This window comes from Panthera onca, chromosome B3, assembly GCF_046562875.1.
Source record: "Panthera onca isolate mPanOnc1 chromosome B3, mPanOnc1 haplotype 2, whole genome shotgun sequence".
NCBI lineage: Eukaryota > Metazoa > Chordata > Mammalia > Carnivora > Felidae > Panthera > Panthera onca.
The window spans coordinates 145,824,815-145,844,449 of NC_138344.1; the positions used below are offsets into that span (position 1 = coordinate 145,824,815).

At 61.5% G+C, this 19,635-nt stretch overlaps 1 protein-coding gene across 9 annotated transcripts in view; it reads left to right on the top strand.

The window, feature by feature from the left end:
- Positions 1-19,635, top strand: part of PACS2 (phosphofurin acidic cluster sorting protein 2) — a 56,200-nt gene that overhangs the window by 13,967 nt on the left and 22,598 nt on the right. For all 9 annotated transcript variants that reach the window (XM_078447754.2, XM_078447748.2, XM_078447746.2 and 6 more), the window contains exons 2-4: positions 15,019-15,106; positions 17,367-17,456; positions 18,512-18,637. In XM_078447754.2, coding sequence (XP_078303880.1) covers positions 15,019-15,106; positions 17,367-17,456; positions 18,512-18,637 — 304 coding nt within the window. The remainder of the gene's footprint in view (positions 1-15,018; positions 15,107-17,366; positions 17,457-18,511; positions 18,638-19,635) is intronic.

Genomic DNA, 19,635 nt, shown 5'->3' on the forward strand with positions numbered 1-19,635 from the left:
GGGAAGCGGGTGGATTTTGGCCAGAGAAAGGCTGGCGCTTGACCCTGTCTGGGCAGACCCTAGGGCCGGCAGCTGGCCGAGCATCACCTGCCTGGAGCAGGGCCACCCAGAACCATCATTGTGTCCCTGAAGTCCAGCCTGCAGGCCACTCTGGAGGGACACAGGGTTCGACCGAGGTGCCCTGGGGGCTCCCCAGCCTGCCGTCCCCACCCCTGTTGCCGGATGGCGTCCTTCTCTTCCCAGGCGCTGGCCGGGGCCGCCTCTGCAAAAGTAAAGGCCTCAGCAGGCGGGAGGGAGAGCGCTGGGCAGGGCCTCGCCTGCCGGAGACCATGTGGGGTTCCCCTCGTGCCTGAGGCTGCTGGGCTGGAGGATGAGGGGCCGAGGGTGACCTCTGGGGCATTTGGGTCACCCAGGTGGAGGACACTGGCCCAGGAGACCTCCCCGTGGCTGGTCCCAGAGCAGGCATTGGCCGACAGCCAACGCCCTTGTGTAACATGGTTGCATTGCTGGCTGGCTGGAGTTTCGGGGTCCCAGGCCCCCTTGAAGCTCTGCCTGACGGACACGCAGTGCTCTCTGCGAGTGCCCGGCTCCTCCCTGCGGGTGGCCACGCTGGCCTCTGACGGCAACACCTCGCTCGGGGACCGGCTCCTTCGCCCCTTCCTCCTGCGCCCTGGCCCCACCGTGGGCAGGCTGGCTGGGCCGGGGCCCGAAGGTGGGCTCACGGTGACCCAGCCGCTCCTCCTCCGTCCCCCTTGCAGGGCTTCCCAGCTTCGGTGACAAAGGCCACTCTGGCCCCACATGCCAGCCAGCAGAGACACTGAGACGGCACCTCTGACCTTGCCTCCGGATTAGCAGGAAGCAGCCGTGTCCGGATAAGGCTCGGACAGCAGAGAAAGCTGAGCTGGGCCAGTGAGAGAGAGCGGCCACCCTGGGCTGCCAGGGGCAGGTGACCTATGCTCAGGACGTGGGTGGAACAGGAGCCCTTAGCCCTTGGCGGAGCTTGCTCTTGTAAGCTGGCCACGGCTCGCCGTTGCTGGCACGTTTCTACAGGAAGCACGTTGGGCCAAACGCGAGGCTCCAGGCCTCCACGTGCCCCAGCCTTGCCCCGAGACTAGGCCGTGGTCCGGCTGCGTAGACTTGTGGCACTTTTGGGGCCTGCGTGGGGCAGGCTGGCCTTCCGCGTCTACCCCGGCCCCGCTCCTGGGCTGGCTGCTCCCCGAGAGGTGGGCAGGGCGTGGGCGCCCCCGGCCAGCTGCCAGCACAGAGCCCCCGCTCCCACCGGGGCAGACACGCGACCGCACAGGCGGGTCAGCTCCTGAAGACAAAGGGCCCCTTGGTTTTCCCTCCTGCCAAACGCAGAGTCAGCGCGTCTGGGACCCCGGAGGTGCGCCCCACGCGTGGCCGCGGTTTCAACCGTTCCCCCGGTGCCTGGAGGAGAACAGTAGAAGTCGGCCTCTGCTCAGAGGGCCAGCCCCGGTGCCGCTTGTTTTGCAGAAACCCGTAAAGTGGTCTCGTCCCTGCAGGCGCCGGGTGCCATCCAGAGGGCCGGGCCTGGCGGGGTCCCTGCTCGGCCGCCCTGGAGCAGTGTGCAGGCCCTCAGAAGGTTCAGCAGAGTTACCACGTGGCCCAGCAAACCGGTCTTTCCTGAGAGGGGCAGGGACTCCAGCCGAAGCCCGCCCGGCAGTCCGTCACGGGCATCAGCCGCCACCTGGGGCAGGGTGGTGGTCCCCCGGCAGTGCTTGGAGGGCAGTGCTGCCTCACGCTTGGTCACAAGCCAGCGCCACTCACCTCAGTCACCTCGTCCCTGGCATCTCATGTCCCCCGTCATCCCGGGCCGCAGGACACCACGGTCACGCGGCCTCCCTTGCGGCGTATCGCTAGGATTGTCCCGTTACGGCCGGCCACGGTTGTTGACCCCTTCCTGTGCCTGGTTTGTAAGTTCACCCTTGTCCCGGCTGTGTGTGGAGAGGAGAAGCATGTGCTTGTGGGGGTCAGGACTGCCCGAGGATTCAGGGGGTCTCAGAGCGCGCCCCCCTCGGATAAGGGGGGACTCCTCTGAATGTTCACGGCACTACTCACAGTTGCCAGAAGGCGTGGACGACCCGCGCGTCCATCGGTGGATGATGCGCGAACAAGACGTGCAGAGAGGGTTATCCTGCCCACGGAGGAACGTGGATGTAGCACGGACGAGTCTGGAAAAGGCTCTCGGTGGAGAACCAGGCACTGTGGCCGCCTGTCGAGCGGTTCCCTTTCTGTGAACCGTCCCAGCAGGGGGACCCACAGGGGAGAGCAGACTGCTGGCCGCCAGGGGCTGGGGGAGGCCATGGGGGTGACGGCCGAGGGGCAGGGCTTTCTCTGCAGGCTGACGAGAATGTTCTGGAATTGGAGGCGGCGGCTGCTCAACGCTCTGCGTGTACTAAGTGCCACCGACTCGAACACTTTAAAACGGTGATTCTGAGAGTGATTCTAAGACATGGGGCTCGGGTGGTCGTAGATTCGAGACCAGCAGCAGGTGAGCCTGTGTGACGCGTGGTCTGCCCGGACCCTGGCTGCCAGTGGGGGTGGGGGAGCCAGGCTCACGGCTCAGGAGCGGTGGCGGGCGGTGGGCTGCAGCGTGTGGCAGACGGGCGGGCGTGTGGACGTCCTGGGGGACAGTCCGCCACTCCTGGGGGCCGCTCGCTGGGGGCTGAGGGTCTTCTGCCCTGACTCATTTCACAAATCCGACGTGCACACGGGAGGTGTCCCTCGCGGTGGGGGGTGAGAAGTACGAACTGCTGTGCCCTCGGGGCTCCGGGCAGCAAGGGGTGAGCAGAGCCCCGGAAGGTTCTGGAGCCTGAGGTCACTGGGGTCGTGGGTCTGCACTTCTGTGGGTCGCCTCTTCGTGGCCATCGCCCCCGTTCTGTGGATTGTTTGTCTCTTTGTTGTGCTTCTGTGAGAGGCTTTGTTCCCGGGACTTTGGCCCTTTGTCTGCTAGCAGCTGTCTTCCCGCATCTGTGGTCCATCTCTGACCTCTCTGTGCTGGCGTCCGCATTTCCCCATCTCAGGAAGAGTTGGGGTCTTGCGCCTTCCTCCACGCGGCTTGGTGTTCCTGGCTCTCGTCTTCCTGGGCGAGGACCTGCCTGTGTGCGCGGGGTGCTGTTCTGGTTCCTGGGGCCAGTCCAGACGGTGGGAAGCGAACGTTTCCCAGCCCCGAGGGCCCTCGGTGAGGGGAGAAGAGGCAGTGACACGGCGGCAGGGCCCTGGTCGCCGCCCGGGGCGGGGGATGGGGTGGCGGGGGTCACAAGGCGGCTGAGCGCGGGCCGGCTCGGATCCTGGGCCGGCAGTGCAGGAAGTCTCGGTCGACGCTGCCCGTCGGGCCTGCCCAGAGGCCGGACGGGGACAGGCACCAGGCTCTGGCAGCGAGGCATCTCCATACCAGCGGGCACCAGCAGGACCGCACGGAGCCACGGGGCGGATGCAGAGGAGGACAGAACGGAGGGCGTCCAAGAGATGGAGAGAGGCAGGGGCAGGAGGCCTGGGCTTCACCCCTGGGTGGTCTGGAGGACACAGGCCACACACTGGAGAGAGGCTTCATTTTGGGAACTTTCCATCTTAGCGGGAAGGGTACAGAAGACCAGAGTGGGCACAGGTGCTGGTGTGCCCCCTCCTGAGGCCCGGCAGAGCCAAGGAGGGCTGGAGCCTCAGGAGGAGCCCTGGGAGGAGGACCAGGGCCACCGGGTCAACCGGTAGTGGGAGGGTGGAGCCGAGGCACAGACGCCCAGGGCAGAGGCTGGAGCCTGGTGGCCTCCTGGTCCCTGCTCTAGATTCTAGCAGCCACCGGCCTCCAGGCCCAGCAGAGCAAGGGAGAGTGGGTGGGCGGGGGGGGGGCAGAACTCAACAGTGGCACACGCCTGCATCTGTGAAATGGGGATGGGAGGGTCTGGTGAAAGAACATTCCAGAACATTCCGCCGCGGCTGCCGGAACTCAATGGCAGACGCAGAAGGCTCAGCACGAGGGGCCAGACGAAGCTGAGAAGAACTGGAGACTGGAGCTGAAATAGGTGGAAACAGACAAAAAAGAAACTGGAGGCCCCTCGCAGGAGCCCCGGTACCCCAGGAGCAGGCACAGGCTGTGGAGAAGACGGGGGTCTTGGCGCTCCTCCCGGCAGGATCCGTCATCTGGGCCCCTCCCCCGGCCATGCAGGCGCCGAGCTGCGGGCAGGGCCCAGGTGGGGACGCGGCCCCTGACGTGTCGGCCCCTCCGCTCTGAGGGGTCAGTGTGTTCTCCACGCACTGTCTGCTCAGAGCCTGCAGCCAGTGAGTGAGCGGGTGAGTGAGCGAGTGAGTGAGCGAGTGCGGCACATGGGCGTGCCCACTCTCTGGACGGGCCTGGGGGACACGTGGCGCTGTGGAGCCCTGTTTGTGGGAGAACCCTGCTGGCGAAAGTTGTTGACCGAACGTTAAAAACCAGAACGCCGTGCCCTGTTGGGGGAACGTAATTGGTGTAGCCTGGGGGTCACAGGGGAGGTGCTGAGCACACAGCCCCCAGCAGCCGCGCTCCCGGCTGGGTGTCCCGAAGGAACTGGAAACAGCATGATGCACGGTAGCTGGGCCACGGAAGCGGCCCGTGTCCATCACGGGGTGAGTGAATAAACAAGCCTTAGAGACGGAGGAGATTCTGGCCCTGCTCGCACGTGGGTGAGCTGCGAGGACACCGCACTGAGGGACAAGCCAGTCCTAGAGGACACAGATTCCACTCCCGCGAGGTCCCTAGAGGGGTCGGGTCCATACGGACACAGAGCAGGACAGAGGGGGGTGGTGGTGAGCGTTGAACGGGAACAGAGTTTCAGGTTGGGGACGATGGAAAGTTCTAGAGACGGACGGTGGCGATGGACGTGTGACAGTGTGAACGTGCTTAATGCCTCCCAACTGCACAATTAAAAGTGGTAAATTTTATGTTACGTATGTTTTACTTCAATAAAGGGAACTGGACATTGCCAAACTGTCCCCCAAAATAATGCTGTAGCGATTAACACTCACAGGGGGAGGGGTCGGGACTTGAAACCGTGGTGTCGACCAGCTCTGACCCTCAGTGTCCGGCTGGACTCAGCTGGAGACCCAGAGGGGAGCCCACGAGACACGTGACAGGTCTGCCTGCAGACTGAGGTGTGGTCTCCAAAGCCCCAGGCCAACCAGACCCCCCCACAGGTGGGGACTGACCTTCCTCTGTCCCTTGACCTCCTGGAGCCCGAGGGACCCCCATGGTGCCCCACTCAGACCCCACCTTTGGAGAACTGTCCCCACGCAGCTCCTCGTGAGTAATTTGGTTAGTGGCACACACACCTCCTAGGCCACTGCATCTGCACGGGCTCCCGTCTCTGGTTTGTGTCACACGTGAGGATGTGTGTGTGGGGGGTCCCTCTTCCCTGTGCTGCTCCCAGCTCTGTCTCCCCCCCTCGGGGCTTTTCCTCCAGCTTGGAATTGAGGTCCTGGGGGGCGGGGGCGCAGGTGCTGGCCCAGTAATGGGGAGCGGTGGGGCCAGCGCGTGGGTCCCAAAGGTCAGGACTGGGGGAGGGGCGGGTGGGCGTCCTCCCAGCCACCACAAGACGCTCTGGTGGAGGTGGAAAGGCCTTGCAGGCCTCGCGTGTATAAAATTTCTGCAAAATCAGGTTTCTGTGAAGTTTCTGTAATTTCACTTATTCTGCAACTCACTTAAACCAGGGGGCCTCGGGATCTTGTCCCCCACCTCGTGTCACCGCCCTGAGGGAACGGTGTTGGTGGCCCCTGTCACCTGCCCTCCCCAGGGCACCTTCCCTGACCCCAGGGCAGAGCGCCTGACCCTGCCCCCCCCCGCCATGCGTGTTCTGGCCTGTGGGGCCATGTTGAGAGGCCCAGGGGGAGGCCCCTGCACCCCACTCTCCCTTTCACAGGGTGCTCTGCTCCCCGCCTTGGCCTCCCTGCCAGCCTTCTGTCCCAGGGTCCCATGGCTCAGTTCACACTCACCTCGATCCCGCACTCGGTCCCCGCCCTCCAGGTCCTGTGCCCTTGCCAGTACAGGTCACCTCGAGTGGTCGTGGCCCACCCCCCCGAGTCCCCTCTCCTGTGCAACCATCTCGCTTCCACCCTTGCCCCCAACTGCTGTCCCCTCTCACCTGCCGGTACCTTCCTCTTCCAGACGCTGGCCCTCACGACCCAGGTGTCCATCCTCCGCCCGGCGCCCGAGCCGGCCCTTCTGTTCGTGGCCTGGGCGTGGGGGGCTCCCTGCGGCAGCCGGGAGGCCTGCCCTCCTTCCAGGGGCTCCGTCCTGTTGACCCCCTGACCCCCCACGAAGACCACTGACCATAGAACACTCGGAAGCCGTAGCGCCCGGACCTGGTGCAGAGACAGAGGCCCGGGGGCAGGGGGCCTGGCGCCTGCTCCAGCCCGATTACAGCCCGGCCCGGGCGTCCAGTTGTCCTGGGTCAGGGGAGCCTCTGCCGACTGCCGTGGCCGGCTGCCCTGTGGGTGGGCTCTTCCCTCACGGCGGGAACCAGAGACCCTGGGGAGCGAAGTGTGTGTTCAGGGCCTCGTACGCAGAGACACGGACTCCCCCTTGCCAGGAGCACAGGCGTCTCACGTTAACCGCCCCCCCCCCCCCCCCCACACACACACACCTAGGATGACCTTACCCGGGGCCAGGCCGGCTGCCTTGGAGAGAGAGGAGGAAACCGTCGTTGGGCGCACACCCACGCTTGAACAAACCAAGGAGATCCCCGGGAGGTCCACTTGCACGAGGGAGGCCCCAGGGCCGGGCTGGAGCCGGGGAGGGGGCCGGGGGTGGCTGGTGGGCCCCAGCGGCACGTCCGTGGTGGGGTCGCAGGAAACAGCGGCCGCCCTGCCCGACCCCTCGCGGAGGTGGTGCGCATGGGATGGTGGAGTCCAGAACCCCGTGTTGCTGCCCCCACGCCAGCGTCGCTCCTGAGCACGGACACCCCCATTCGGAGTGCAGATGTTGGGGACCTAGTGAGCGTCCGTCACGGGCATGTGGAGAACAGCGTGAGTCTAAGACAGACAGAAAAATGGAGGTCGCAAAGAGCCAGCGTCATGAGATAGAAACAACGGTGACTTAACGGAGCCGGAGGCCCACTGCGGGGAAAGGCCGAGAACGTGGCCAGCCTTTGGCAAAAGGGGGGAAGAGTCGGAGAACGCACATACAGACGTGGTGGGGAGGAGCTGGCAGGGAAACGTCAGGAGCGCGGCAGACAACGCCGATTAATACGAAACCTGAGAGGGCAGTTGGTGAGATCATGAATGAAAAACTGACTTGGTGAAAGAGAAAACGTGAATTACACTACAATTTAGTCAAGTTGCGTTAAAACCTCCTGTTCCCTAAACAGCGTCGTATGGTTTTATTGGTGAATGTCACCAACTCTTTAAGAGATAAGTCCTGTCTCCTACAAAGTGCTGCGGAGACTGGAAAGGCATCCGCTTTATAAGGGCAGTAGGACCCTGAAAACAGGAGTTCTGTAATGTTGATTGGTCCAAGAGCAGCGTCCAGGGTCCGTGTCGAAATGCCGGCAGTAACAGCTGGAAAATAAAAGCAGCTTTAGTCACGAGAACAAGGGGTGTCTGTCTAGGAATCAAGTGGACGCGGGCCTCGAAGGCACGTGGCACTCGCCCCAGGACAGGAAGCACCTGGGCGAGGGGTGCACAGACTCCGCTGCCCAGACAGAAGTCAGGCACACGAGGACCCAGGCAGGGAAAGACCCCTGCGAGCTAAGCCTACGGTTTACGTGGAACAGACCGGTGGCTTGAGGCAAGAGTGAAGGGTGTCCGCGTTGGCGGCGTACCTTCCTTCCGCAGCAGACGGGTGTTTGTTTAAATAGGCTGTACTAATTAATACCGTCAGTTTGGCGCAAGTACAGACGGATGAGCGCAGAATCACCCTTGGGACCACGGCAGGCTTCGGAGAGGGCCCGGGCGTCCGTAAGGACAGGACGAGCCCTTGAACTAGGGGACCGCCGGACACCCGTAAATGACCGTCTCTGCACACACAGCACGGCCCGGGGCGCCCGATTGCCCTGGGCGTCAAAGCAGGAGGAGCGGTCGGGAGGAGGGGGCCGGGCTCAAAGAACAGCGCGCGAGAGTGCGCCCCGAGGCCTAAACCGTGAGACGCGTTTATTACGTAAGCTCGCGGGAAACACCTTCGCGTGACCGCCTGCGGCCAGGAGATGGTATCTGCCGCGAATGCCTCCAGAGTAGATGAGTCCTGGGCGGTGAGAAGACACCGCGCGAGAGGGACGGGCGGAGGGCACGGACGGGCTGCAGGCCGTGCTCGTGGCCACGGGCACCTCCCGGCAGCAAGCGCAAGAGGGAAACACAGACCCAGACGGAAAGACTGCTGCCTCGGGGTGTTGGTGAGCGTCCCGAGCCCCACTGCCTCCCCCTCGAACCACACGTCGAATCCCTAACTCCGGAAGCACCTCGGGGGAGAGTGTGGTCGCAGCCTTGCAGAGGTGGTAAGTTGAGACGGTGAGACCGTTCGTCAGGACGTTTGGGAAACACGAGGCCGTTAGGCGGGTCCTAGCGCAGCACAGCCACGGACACGTGTGCAAAGGGAGGGGGTGTGAGGGCCACCGCCCGCGAGCCGAGGACAGAGGCCTGGGACGGACCCTTGTCCCAGGTGCGGTCCTGCCGGCGTCCTGGTCTTGGACTTCCCGCCTCCGGAAGCCGCCTGGGTCCTGGTGGCCGTCCCGGGCCCCCGAGTGTGTGTGCGGGTCAGCACGCCCCTGGGCCAGTAGGATGCACATTAGTCCCGTAACCTGGGAGCTCTGGGCAGAGCCCGGACCACGCAGCCCCCTGCATGTGGCTGCCCCTCGGAGCACGTGTGGACCAGAGCGTGTTGTGTGTCTGCAGGCACCCGGAGAGGGTGGACAGGCCACGTGCTCGCGTGGTACGGGAGCGCGCGTTTATCAGGTGGTCCAGCGCTGCCGCAGTCCGAGAGAAACCAGGTGTGGGGTGGAGAGGACACGTCACAGACACGTAGGCTGTGTGACGTGCGCCGTGCCACCTCAGAAACCATGCCCTGCCGCGTGTGTGTGTGTGTGTGTGTGGTGACAACAGTGTGCCTGGCAGTCTGGCACCATCGGGGAACCAGAAACTGAGCCTCCCCACCCCCACCCCCCACCTGGGGTAGCCCCGCAGGTGTTTGTGGTCCAGGGACGGACGGCACGTCTCGTCCATGTCTGGGTCAGGGTGGCTGCCTGGGCCCAGACACCGCGGCCTGGAGAAGGAACGAGCAAGGGGGGAGCCAACGTCACCCCTGCTCAGGTTCCACCACCTGGCCGTTCAGGGGCCTCACCCGGCTGCCCGCCAGGCAGGACTGTGGCCTCTGGGGGGGAAGGGCGGTTGGGGGACGGCTGGCCGACTCCTGGAAGGAGACCCCCCCCCACCCCCATGGTGGCTCCCGCAAAGGGGAAGGAGGGCGGGGCGGGGAGGCACACGGCGGGCACACGGCGGGTGTCTGTGGTTCTGGCCCCGATCTCTTTAAAAAGATCTGAAGTCAACGCAGAGGGGTTATTGATTTCCGGCGTGGGATGGGTGGGTGTTAGTGATGTCACCGCGGTGCTTCTGGAAGCCCCACGCTTCTGTGCCTCAGAAAGCCAGACCGCGCTCCTCCGGGGTTGGCTGTGCAGTGGGCTTTCCAGTCCCGAGCAGACGCCATCCCAGAGGGAGGAGAGGGCAGGCGGGGGGCCGGTGTCCCTCGGATGGGATGCCGGCTTTTCGCCCGTTGGGGGCACGGTGGGCGTACTGACAGCGCGGCCTCCTTTTCTGTTACTGCTGAGGCTGCTACGTTGCAGGGCGTCTGACACAGTAACAGCCCCAGCTTAGTGATGAATCATCGTTGGTGGGGTGTTTTCAGCGGATTTGCTCATGATTTCCTTGCGGGCCTGGTGTTATGCAATGACTCTCGTCCTTGGCTATAATCTATAACCCAGCCCTCAGGCCTTTCTCTCCGAACCCATCTTGTAGAAAAACAAGTGATGTTTCTTCCATCTGGCTCAGTGTCTGTATGCAAATGACTCCTTGGATGCTTCTCATGTTGTTTGCACGTCGCATCAGCTCAAACGTATCTTAGAATTTAAAAAAAAAAGAAAGAAAGAAAAAAGAGGGAAATCCAAATGGCTTGTGATTGTCCTGCCCATCCGGAAGGCGTAACTCTGGAGGCAAGCCGGTCAGCGGCAGTGTAGACGGACCCTCTGCACGGCCACGAGTCGCCTGCAGAGGCTTCGAGAAGAGACACCCTTCCCTTCCCACAGAAAGTCCGAGGCTCTGTTCGTGGCCTCTCTAGGGGTCCCTGTGACAAGGACACGTCAGAGTGGGGTGCCACTCCCCCAGACACAGTCGTGTCCGTCCCAGCTGTGGAAAGCAGATGCTGGGCCCACCCCAGCCCCTGCCCAGTCTAACCAGTTGTCTAGAAACAGGCGTCGTGAAAAGCCCTGAGGAGCTCGAGACCCAAAGAGGGGCTGTGTGGGCATTTCAGATAATTTGTTTCTTCGCAGCAGGACCCAGATAAGGCCTCCCTTGGGTCTTGTGGCATCTTTTAATTTTTGAAAACTTACTGTTCACAACTTACAGTAAAGTTCAGCCTGCCGCCGTGTTTGTCCCCAGCTTTGAGGTCCATGTTACCCCCTCAACCAGGCTCAGGACGCTGGACAGTCCGCCCAGAACCACCCCTGCAGTAGGGGTGGGGCAGGGACCTTGTTGGTTTTCATTTACATCTTTTCATGTGCTGCTTTGCTGTCTGTATGTCTTTTTTGGTGAAGCATCTGCAAATCTTTTGCCTGTTTTTTAATTGGATTCTTTATGTTCCTGCTGTTGAGTTTTGAGGGTGCTTTATATGTTGTGGATTAAACCCTTGGTCAGATACGCAGTGTGCAAGTATTTTCTGCCAGTCCTAGCCCCTTTCCATTTTTCACAAAATTTTGGTGAAGTCTAGCACAGTGGACTTCCTGTGTCTGTCCTGTACCTCCCTGCCTCTGCCCTGCGAGCAGCGCGCAGGTCCCTGCGGATCCGGACAGCCCTCGCCTTCCTCGGTTCTCCTCTTCAGAGTCCTTTTTTTTTTTTTTTTAATGTTTGTTTATTTTTGAGAAAGAGAGAGAGAGAGGGAGGGAGGGAGGGAGAGGGAGACACAGAATCCGAAGCAGGCTCCAGGTTCTGAGCTGCCAGCACAGAGCCGGACCCAGGGCTCAAAGTCAAGAACCTCAAGATCATGACCCGAGCCGAAGTTGGATACCCAACCGACTGAGCCACCCAGGAGCCCCTAGAGTCCTTTTGATTACCCTAGTTCCTTTGCCATTCTGCGTGAACTTAAAAGCCAGCTTACTGGTAGCTACCAAAGAGCGGTGCTGGGATTTCACGGGTGCTAAGCCTGCAGGTCTAGTCTGGGGAACACTGATGCCCCATGCGGTGGCTCAGGTCCACCTGCTGAACCCTTGGCTGGCCCCTTTCATTAGCTGGCACGTCCCACACTGGTCTTGTTACGTTCGGGTATTTTCTTTTTGTTTTTGGAGTTCCTACAAATGGCAGTTTTAGGAAACTGACTTTCAGTTGTTCGTTGCCAATATGTAGAAATGGGACTATTTATCTTTTGAACTTGTATCATATGATCTTGCTAGTGAGCTCATTAGTTTGGGGGCTTCCACATTTTCCCACATTCCTTGGGCTATTCTGCATAAACTATTGTGTTACGCAAACAAGAGCTGTGTTTTTCCTTTTCTTGCCTTATTGCATAGGCAGGCCTTCAGCTCTGTGCTGTGCTGCAGGGGACAGCCTACCCCCGGTGAGGGGGAGGCCTGCCTCTCGGTCTCAGGTGCTGGCCCGTCCTGCCGCCAGCACGACATTGGCCACTCAGCATGTTCCCGTCTGCCCCCAGTTCGCCAAGAGTTTTGATCACAAATGGGATTGAATTTTGTCAATTTTTAAAAATCGGTTGAGATTTTATGGTTTTTCTTATTTAGCCCGTTGATGGGGTTAATTACACTGATTGGTTATAAATGTTGATAAGCCTTGTCTTCCTGGAACAGACCCAGGTAGTCGTGACATGTTATACTCATTTCTTTCCATACATGATGAGTTCAGTGTGCTAATATTTTGTTGAAGATCTTTACGTCTGTGTTCATAAAGGAATACTGGTTTATAGGTTTCTTTTTTTGTATGTTTTTGCCTGGTGTTGGTATCAGGGTAATTGCTGACCTCATAAAATGAGTTGAGAAGTATTCCTTCCTCTTCTCTTTTCTGGAAGATACTACATGCAATTGGTGTTGTTTCATCTTTTGGTGTCTGGTTAAATGCACCTGGAGTTTTCTTTTTCAGGAGGTGTTTTGCTCTTCAGTTTGTCTAATGGATTAGGCTGTTGGGATGATCTGTTCATGGTCCGCGGCAGTTTGTAGGTTCGGGGTCGCATCGCACACTGTTACGTATCGTTATGTCGTGTGCAAGCCCCCAGACTTCCCGCTGTCTACCGGGGTCCTTGTCCCTGACACCCTGTGACCTTCTTTCGTTTCTGGTATTGGTGGTTCTGTCCTCTTTTTTCTTTGTTAGGCTAGGGGTTTTATCAGTTCCATTGCTCTTCCCAAAGAACCAGTTTTCGTTTTGTTTTATCCTTTACTCTATATTTTATTTCCGTATTGTTTTTCTATCTTCGATTTCTTGTTACTGCTTTTGTCTCTTTACTTCCTTGCCCGCTCGCTCTGGGTTCCCAAGATCTTTCCCAAGATCTTGAGGTGGAGCCCAGCCTGGGCACTTGAGGCCTTTCTCACTGCCCAGTGTGAGCGAGCACAGGAGTGGCTGTAGCTGCCTCCCAGGGGTCTCCGCTCCCATCTCACTCACGACCCCACAAGGTACTTCTGGTCTCCTCTGAGCTTTCCTCCTGGGTCCGAGCGCTGCCTGCTGTCCCCAGTGGTTGGCGTTTCCAGCCACCTGTCTACTGTTGATTTCTTTTTGTCTGTTTGGGTTTTCTGTTTTGGTTTTAAGTAGACTCCACGGCCAACGTGGGGCTCGAACTCACCACCTTGAGATCAAGAGTCTCGTGCTCCACCGACCAAGGTGGCCAGGTGCCCCTTTACTGTTGATTTCTAGCGGAGTCTGTGTTGGTCAGAGAACACACTTTACGTGACTTCTGTTCTTTAAAGATGAAGCAATGCCAGTTGTACGCGACGTCTTGGCAGTCTGTTTCCTGCAGACTCAGAGCTGCCTGCCGGGCAGAGCAGGCTGGGCTTCCCCAGGGCGCACGCGTGTCCGGGGCCGTCGCAGCCTGGAGCCCTCCTGCTGCCGAGTCACCTGCCTCGCTGCCGGGGGAGGCCCTCACGTCTGTCTCCTGGCCCCTGTGGGCTCAGTGGAGTGCAGTGCCGTCACCATCGTCCGCCACGTGGCCCTGAGTGCCGCGTTGTGACAGGCTGGCGTTCGGCCCGGGATGGGAATGGGTGGCGTGTGCCGGTCCTAGCTTATCAGAGACGTGACTGCCGTTGAGAGGAGAGTTTACTGTCCTTCACCAGCCCCTGGAAACAGGAGGCAGCAGGTCCTGGGGGCTGGCCCTGGGTGCTTAGGGCAGAGGGACATTAGGTTGGTGTTGAGGGTTGGTTAAGGAGGGATTCAGAGTATGGGCTGTGGATTCAGGGGAGATGGAAGCGGTTCTGGCCAGGAGTTGGCCCGTAATTAAAGGATGTCAGCTAGAAAAATACAGAATCTAATGAAACACACAACAGCAGGGTCCTTCTTCATTTCATGCCCACAATGGCAGTGGGGTCTCAGCTCCATGCCCAGGACCATGGTGGCTATCTCTGCCCCGTGGGTGGTTGGCAAGTGCTCAGGGAGCCCACGGAACTTTCCAAGGCCACACCGTTGACCACACGCAGGCCTATATCCAGACCTGAACCCGCCTGCCTCGCACGGTCGCTGCCTGCTGTCCAGATGTAGAAATGTGAGCAGGAAGAGTCTCCGAAGTCAGCAGATGGCCGCACCCCTCGTCCTGGCCACGGCCGCACCTGTCCTGCCTCTTGGGGTTAGACGCACGCTTCGGGGACTGAGTGACGACTCAGCTGGGCACGGACAGAGTGCCTTTCCCAAATAGGGCCCGTGGGGTTCCGGCACAGGTGTCTGGGACTCGGCCCGGCTCCCTGAGCTGTGTGGCCGGCTGCGGCAGCCCTGGCTGGTGGCGCTCCTGGGTGTGGTGCTGTCGCGTCAGCAGCCCACTGGCCTCCGGGAGGGAAACCGGGCCGGGGTTTCAGGGAGCCGTGGAGAGAGGTCCCGGCTGAGTTCCGTGATGCCCACCCCCCCCACCCCCGCCCGTGCCCGCTCCCCTCCCCGCAGCCCCGCTCCCCTGCCTGGACCCCCTGGTGGGGTTGTTCTGGGCAGGCCCCAATGCCTCCCGGGAGGAAAGGCTGCGTGGACGGGGTCCTGTAATGTCAGGTGGGCGAGGCACACGCCGCAGCAACAGCAGAAGAAAGGGACCCCACTGACGGCGGGGCACAGTGCGGGCGTGCCCCCAGGCCACCCGGGCCCCGCCCTCCCCCCTTCCCAGTCCCCTGCTCTGGGGGTGGGAGGGTGAGTGGGGAAAGGGAGGGTTCCGGAAGCTCAGGGCCCAGGCCAGCAGGAGGCCTGGGGCAAGGGCGGGGGGAGGGGGGGGGGGTCGAGACGAGGGGGCGGGGCCGGGTGGGCGGGGCCTGCGGAGGCTGGAAGCTGGGACTGCAGGTGGGCAGCCGGTACCTGGGGGGGCTTCCCTGGTCTGCGCACCCTTCCCGGGCTGCCCTGCCCCCAGACGTGCATCGAGCGCCCCCACAAGCAGGAGACCCGCTCCCTGCGACCCTCCGGAGCAAGGGGATGCCCAGTGGCACCTACCACCTGCAGGGAGCCTTGACGGTGGCCCTGGGCCTAGCTGAGGTCCCTGGGGAGATGCGAGGGCCACATCTGGGGCTGGAGCTGCCCAGGGCGGGCCTTCCTAGGGCTCCAGGGGCTGTGGGAGGGCGCTGGCCCTGCTGAGCAGCCCTTTGGCCCCTGCAGGTTGTGCAGCCTGACCTTGAAGAAGCTGGTGGTGTTCACAGAGCTGGAGAAGGAGCTGGTCTCGGTGGTGATTGCCGTCAAGATGCAGGTGAGGGCAGTCCACCCAGGGTGCCTGTGCCGTCCTGGAGATGGGGGCATGGCCACACGGCCAGCTCTCTGCCCTGGGTGCTTGACCTGGAGGAGGGTCCTGGCGCTCTGGCACGGTTGGACCCCACACAACCAGGGTGCAGTCCTGTCCGCGTGAAGGGCTGGCGGCTGGGGAGTGTGGAGGGACGCGAGTGTGTGTGTGCAGGTGACTTGCACAAGGGCCTTCCCGGAACAGAATTGTGCCGCCCACACCCTCGCATGTGCGCCCAGTGCCCGCCGGCCCTTCTCTGCCAACCTCTGACCCGGGGCTGGTCATCCTCAGGCCCCTCTCTGTCCCTCTGATCCTCGTGGGATCTTGCCTTGAAACAAATCACTCTTCCAGGAGGACCTGACCCGGGCCCCCACCCTGGGGGGCAGCGGCCCTCAGCACTGCCTTCACCCAGCCGCCAGCCGCCCTGCAGGAGGTGCCGTGTGTGCTTCCTTGACCCCTTCAGGGATGCCAGTTCCCCGTCCACTCCCGAGTCAGGAGGGCTCTCAGCCCCCTGCTGCTCATATGGTGCCTCCCGTGGCCCTTTGCAGGCGCGTCCCCCCTACGGATGGGGTCCGCCCTGTAGGCACCTCCCTCCCCCAGTGGCCGTGCTCACAGGCAGCTGCGTGTGCCGGCTCCTCCTTCGAGCGGCCCCCTCAGCTGTGCCTGTCCTGTTAGGGCCCCAGACCGTCCGACGCCCCACGGGACAGAGTGCCTGCTGCACCCCCGTCCCGGGCTGCTAGAGCCCACATTCACGGACCCCGCGAGCTCAGGCGACGGGGGTGCTGGTCCGCGTGCTCCATAGCTCCGTGTGGGCCGGGAGCAGCCGATGCCATGTGGTCCACAGGCCGTCCACCCGGACCCGCAGCTGTGCCCGGGACCCCTCCCTCTCCATCACTCCCATCAACTCACACGTCTGTTGTTTTTGTCCTGGACCCACTCCCGCTGCTGCCCTCAGCTGCTTCTCTGCACCCTCGTCTTGGTCAGACGCCACAGGAGCCCCTTCCCCCCGTAGCCGCAGTTCTCTTTTGTGGCTCCGAACCCACCTGCCCTTGGTGCCCCGCAGACGTGGGGCCACACCATGTCCGTCCCGTGGCTTCCTGCAATCAGCATTCAGCCTCCCGGTCTGTCCATGTTGGGACAGCTGTTTAAAAAAATTTTGGCGGGGGAGGGGGGCCCCTGGGTGGCTCAGTCAGTTGGGCATCTGACTTCAGCTCAGGTCATGGTCTCCCGGTTCGGGGGTTAGAGCCCCATGTCAGGCTCTGCGCTGACATTTCTTCAGAGCCTGGAGCCTGCTTTAGATTCTGTGTCTCCCTCTCTCTCTGCTCTTCCCCTACTCATGCTCTGTCTCTGTTTCTCTCTCAAACATAAACAAACATTTAAAAATAAATGAACTGTTAAAAAAATTAAAGAAAACAATTTTTTTAATGTTTATTTGAGAGAGAGAGAGAGAGAGCGCGGGGGAGGCACAGAATCCGAAGCAGGCTCCAGGCTCCAAGCTGTTGGCACAGAGCCCGACATGGGGCTTGAACTCACAAACCGTGAGATCACGACTTGAGCCGAAGTTGCTCGCTTAACCAGCTGAGCCACCAGGCGCCCCTAGGACAGTCACTTTTAAAACAGTACTGTGAGAAACATCTTTAATGCCTTTGGGGTTTATTTTGGTAGAGGACTTGAGGTAAAGACCTGTATGTTTTGTACAAATGACTTGTTATTTTCTTACCACAGGTATTTAGTGATTAGTTTTTCCTAGTGACCTGAGAGCTCATCATACACTGAGTTTGTGTTTTGTGCATCTATGTATGTATTTTCAGTTGTGTTTCTAGACTTCTCATCTGGTCCCAGTGATGGCGCTGCCGTGTGTTAATTATTACACCTTGTACCACATTTTGTTTTCTGGGGAGGCAGTCACCCCTCAGAAATGCTTGGCATCTCACACACCTGAATGGGTGCCGTCCATTTACCCCCTGACCCCGCTGCGGCATTTTGGTAGTCACATGAGGTGTGGCAGGGACCATTCTTGGTCAGCTACAGGAGGACTTGGAGGGTCAAGGACGTGGACATATTTAAGACTCTTGAGAAGTCTCCCCAACGGTGCCTTTGGGAATCCCGTGAGCTTGTGCCGTCCCCCCTCCGACCTGTGGCTTTTCATCCCGAGTGTTTTCGGGGAGCCGACGTGACGTCCTTAGCCAGTTTCCTCTTGTGAGTGAGAAGCTGTCCTGTTGTGTCCCAGGGCTCCAAACGGATCCTGCGGTCCCACGAGATCGTGCTGCCCCCCAGTGGACAAGTGGAGACCGACCTGGCGCTGACCTTCTCCCTGCAGGTGGGCCTGTCCTCCCCTCGGGCTCAGCCAGAGCCTTAGAAGAGCGTGTGCTTTGTCAGATCGAGCTTTCCCTCCTGTTCCTGCCGTGAAGAGAACGTAGTGAGGCCTAGACTCACCCTCAAAAGGCCGTTTGGGGGGCCCCCGACTGGATCAGTCGGTGGAGGTTGTGCGTTCGAGCCCCACGCTGGGTGTAGAGATCCCTTAGATGAAGAAAGAAAACCTTTTTAAAAAGACTATTTTGTTCCAGTGTTTAGAAGAGGTGGGGGGAACATATGGACCCTCAGTGCTGCAAGTTCAGACCCCCGTGAAGTATGCTGGGTTTGGTGCGACCGCGGCACGGGCCCCCCCAGCGAGAACCAGAACCCCTGCCCTGGCGCCTCCCCCCCCCACCGAGGGCCGGCCTGCACAGCTGCTCTCCTGCCTTCCTCTCTCTCTGGGGGGTTGTTTTAAGGGGGTGCTGCTGTCCTGTTAACACACTCGCTTTAAAGATGAATACCGTGTGGGCGTCAGCTCACGTCCCGTTGAAAACCTTCTCTCCTGGTGAGTGTGTCGCAGAGGGCTGTGGTTGAGTGAGGCCGGCGACAACCCCGCTGGCCCCTGCCTCCCGCCGGCCCCCCCGGGCCTGCCTGGCTGTGCACGTGACCCTAATTCTGACGCCACCACGGGACCTTCTGGGTTATGTGTTGAGTTTTTTCGGGGGCCAGTTTTATCAGAGAGCTGTTCACCCTCGTAAGTGCACGGCTCTGCGGTCTGGACAGCCGCGTGCAGGGGTGTGGCCTGTGCTCCTCGCACGTGAGCCCTGTTGTTGTGGCAGCCCCTGGCGTGCTCTGCACGGCAGCCTGGACCAGCACCACTCACGGGCCCACGCCCTCTGCAGTCTGCGTCGTGGGCAGCTGTGCTGGGTGGCCACCGCCCCGCTGATTGCCCAGAGACCCTGGCAGTCCTCTCACACCTGCCAGCGGCGGCTCTTAGCGTGTCCCGGACTGAGGCCCACGGTGGCCCAGCGAGGAGTGGCGGCTGGCACATAGGGCAGCCGTGACTTCCCTTCTCTGCAGTACCCTCATTTCTTGAAAAGAGAAGGCAACAAGCTCCAGATCATGCTGCAGCGGAGAAAGCGGTACAAAAACCGGACCATCTTGGGCTACAAGACGCTGGCGGCGGGCTCCATCAACATGGCCGAGGTGAGCGCGTCCCCGCTCAGCCGGCTGCCCCCCCCCCCCCCCCCGGGCGCCCCGACCCGACGGCCTGTGTGGCTGGGCTCTGCTGTGACGGCTGCTCTCTGGCCGAGGGTAGATCCTGGCCCGGCGTGGGTCCGTCCTGCGGCCTCCCGGAAAGAGCGTCCCTGCGGGTGCCCCCACCCCAGCTGCTCCCTCCCGGGACAGCCCCGCTCCCTTCTGCCGGCACTGCCCGGGAGGGTGGCACGCGCATGCTCTGGGTCAGGGGGTGACCTGAACGTCAGGAAGCTCCCTTGGAAACAAGCGCTGTTGGTCAGAATGGAACCCGACTGCCCGACGCCACCTTGTCCTGGGGGACCTGGCGTCCCAGGTGTGGCAGGTGTGGGGCTCAGGAGCCCGGGCCTCTGGGAGCTGTGGGGCGGGCCCTGGTGTCTCTTGTGCCGTGGGGCCTCCACCGTCATGGGGTGGCGGTCCGGGCTGTCCAGGCCACTTTGGTGCCCACACAGAGCTGTGCTGGTGCCCGCCTGGGGCAGGGCAGGGCAGGGCGCCACGTGTGAGTGGGTTGACCAGCCTGACCCCGTGCCCCTCGGCCCTTCTCATCTGGCCCGGGACCCCCATGCGGGGCTCGGACAGTGGCGGTACTGGGTTGAGGGACGGGTGTGGGGCGCAGGCTTTCACCCGGGCTGGCGCACGGGGTGCGCGGAGGCAGTGCCCCTCTCCCTGGTCTAATGGAAATTTCTCCCGACCGGAATGGCTCTAAGGACTCACCGGCCAGGTGGGCCAGCCTCGCGGGCGTTGGCTTTGCCACACGAGACCCCCGGCCCACGCTGCTGGCCGGTCCTCCTTGGTCCCCCACAGACACAGGCCCCTGGACTTGGGTCTCCGGGGTTGGTGGCCCACAGCCACAGCCTCACACGCTATTCGCTGCAGCCAAGCCCCTCCCCTCTCTGACAGCCTCCAGTCCCCAGTGGCAGAGCCTAGTGCCGATCCACCCCCCCCCCCCC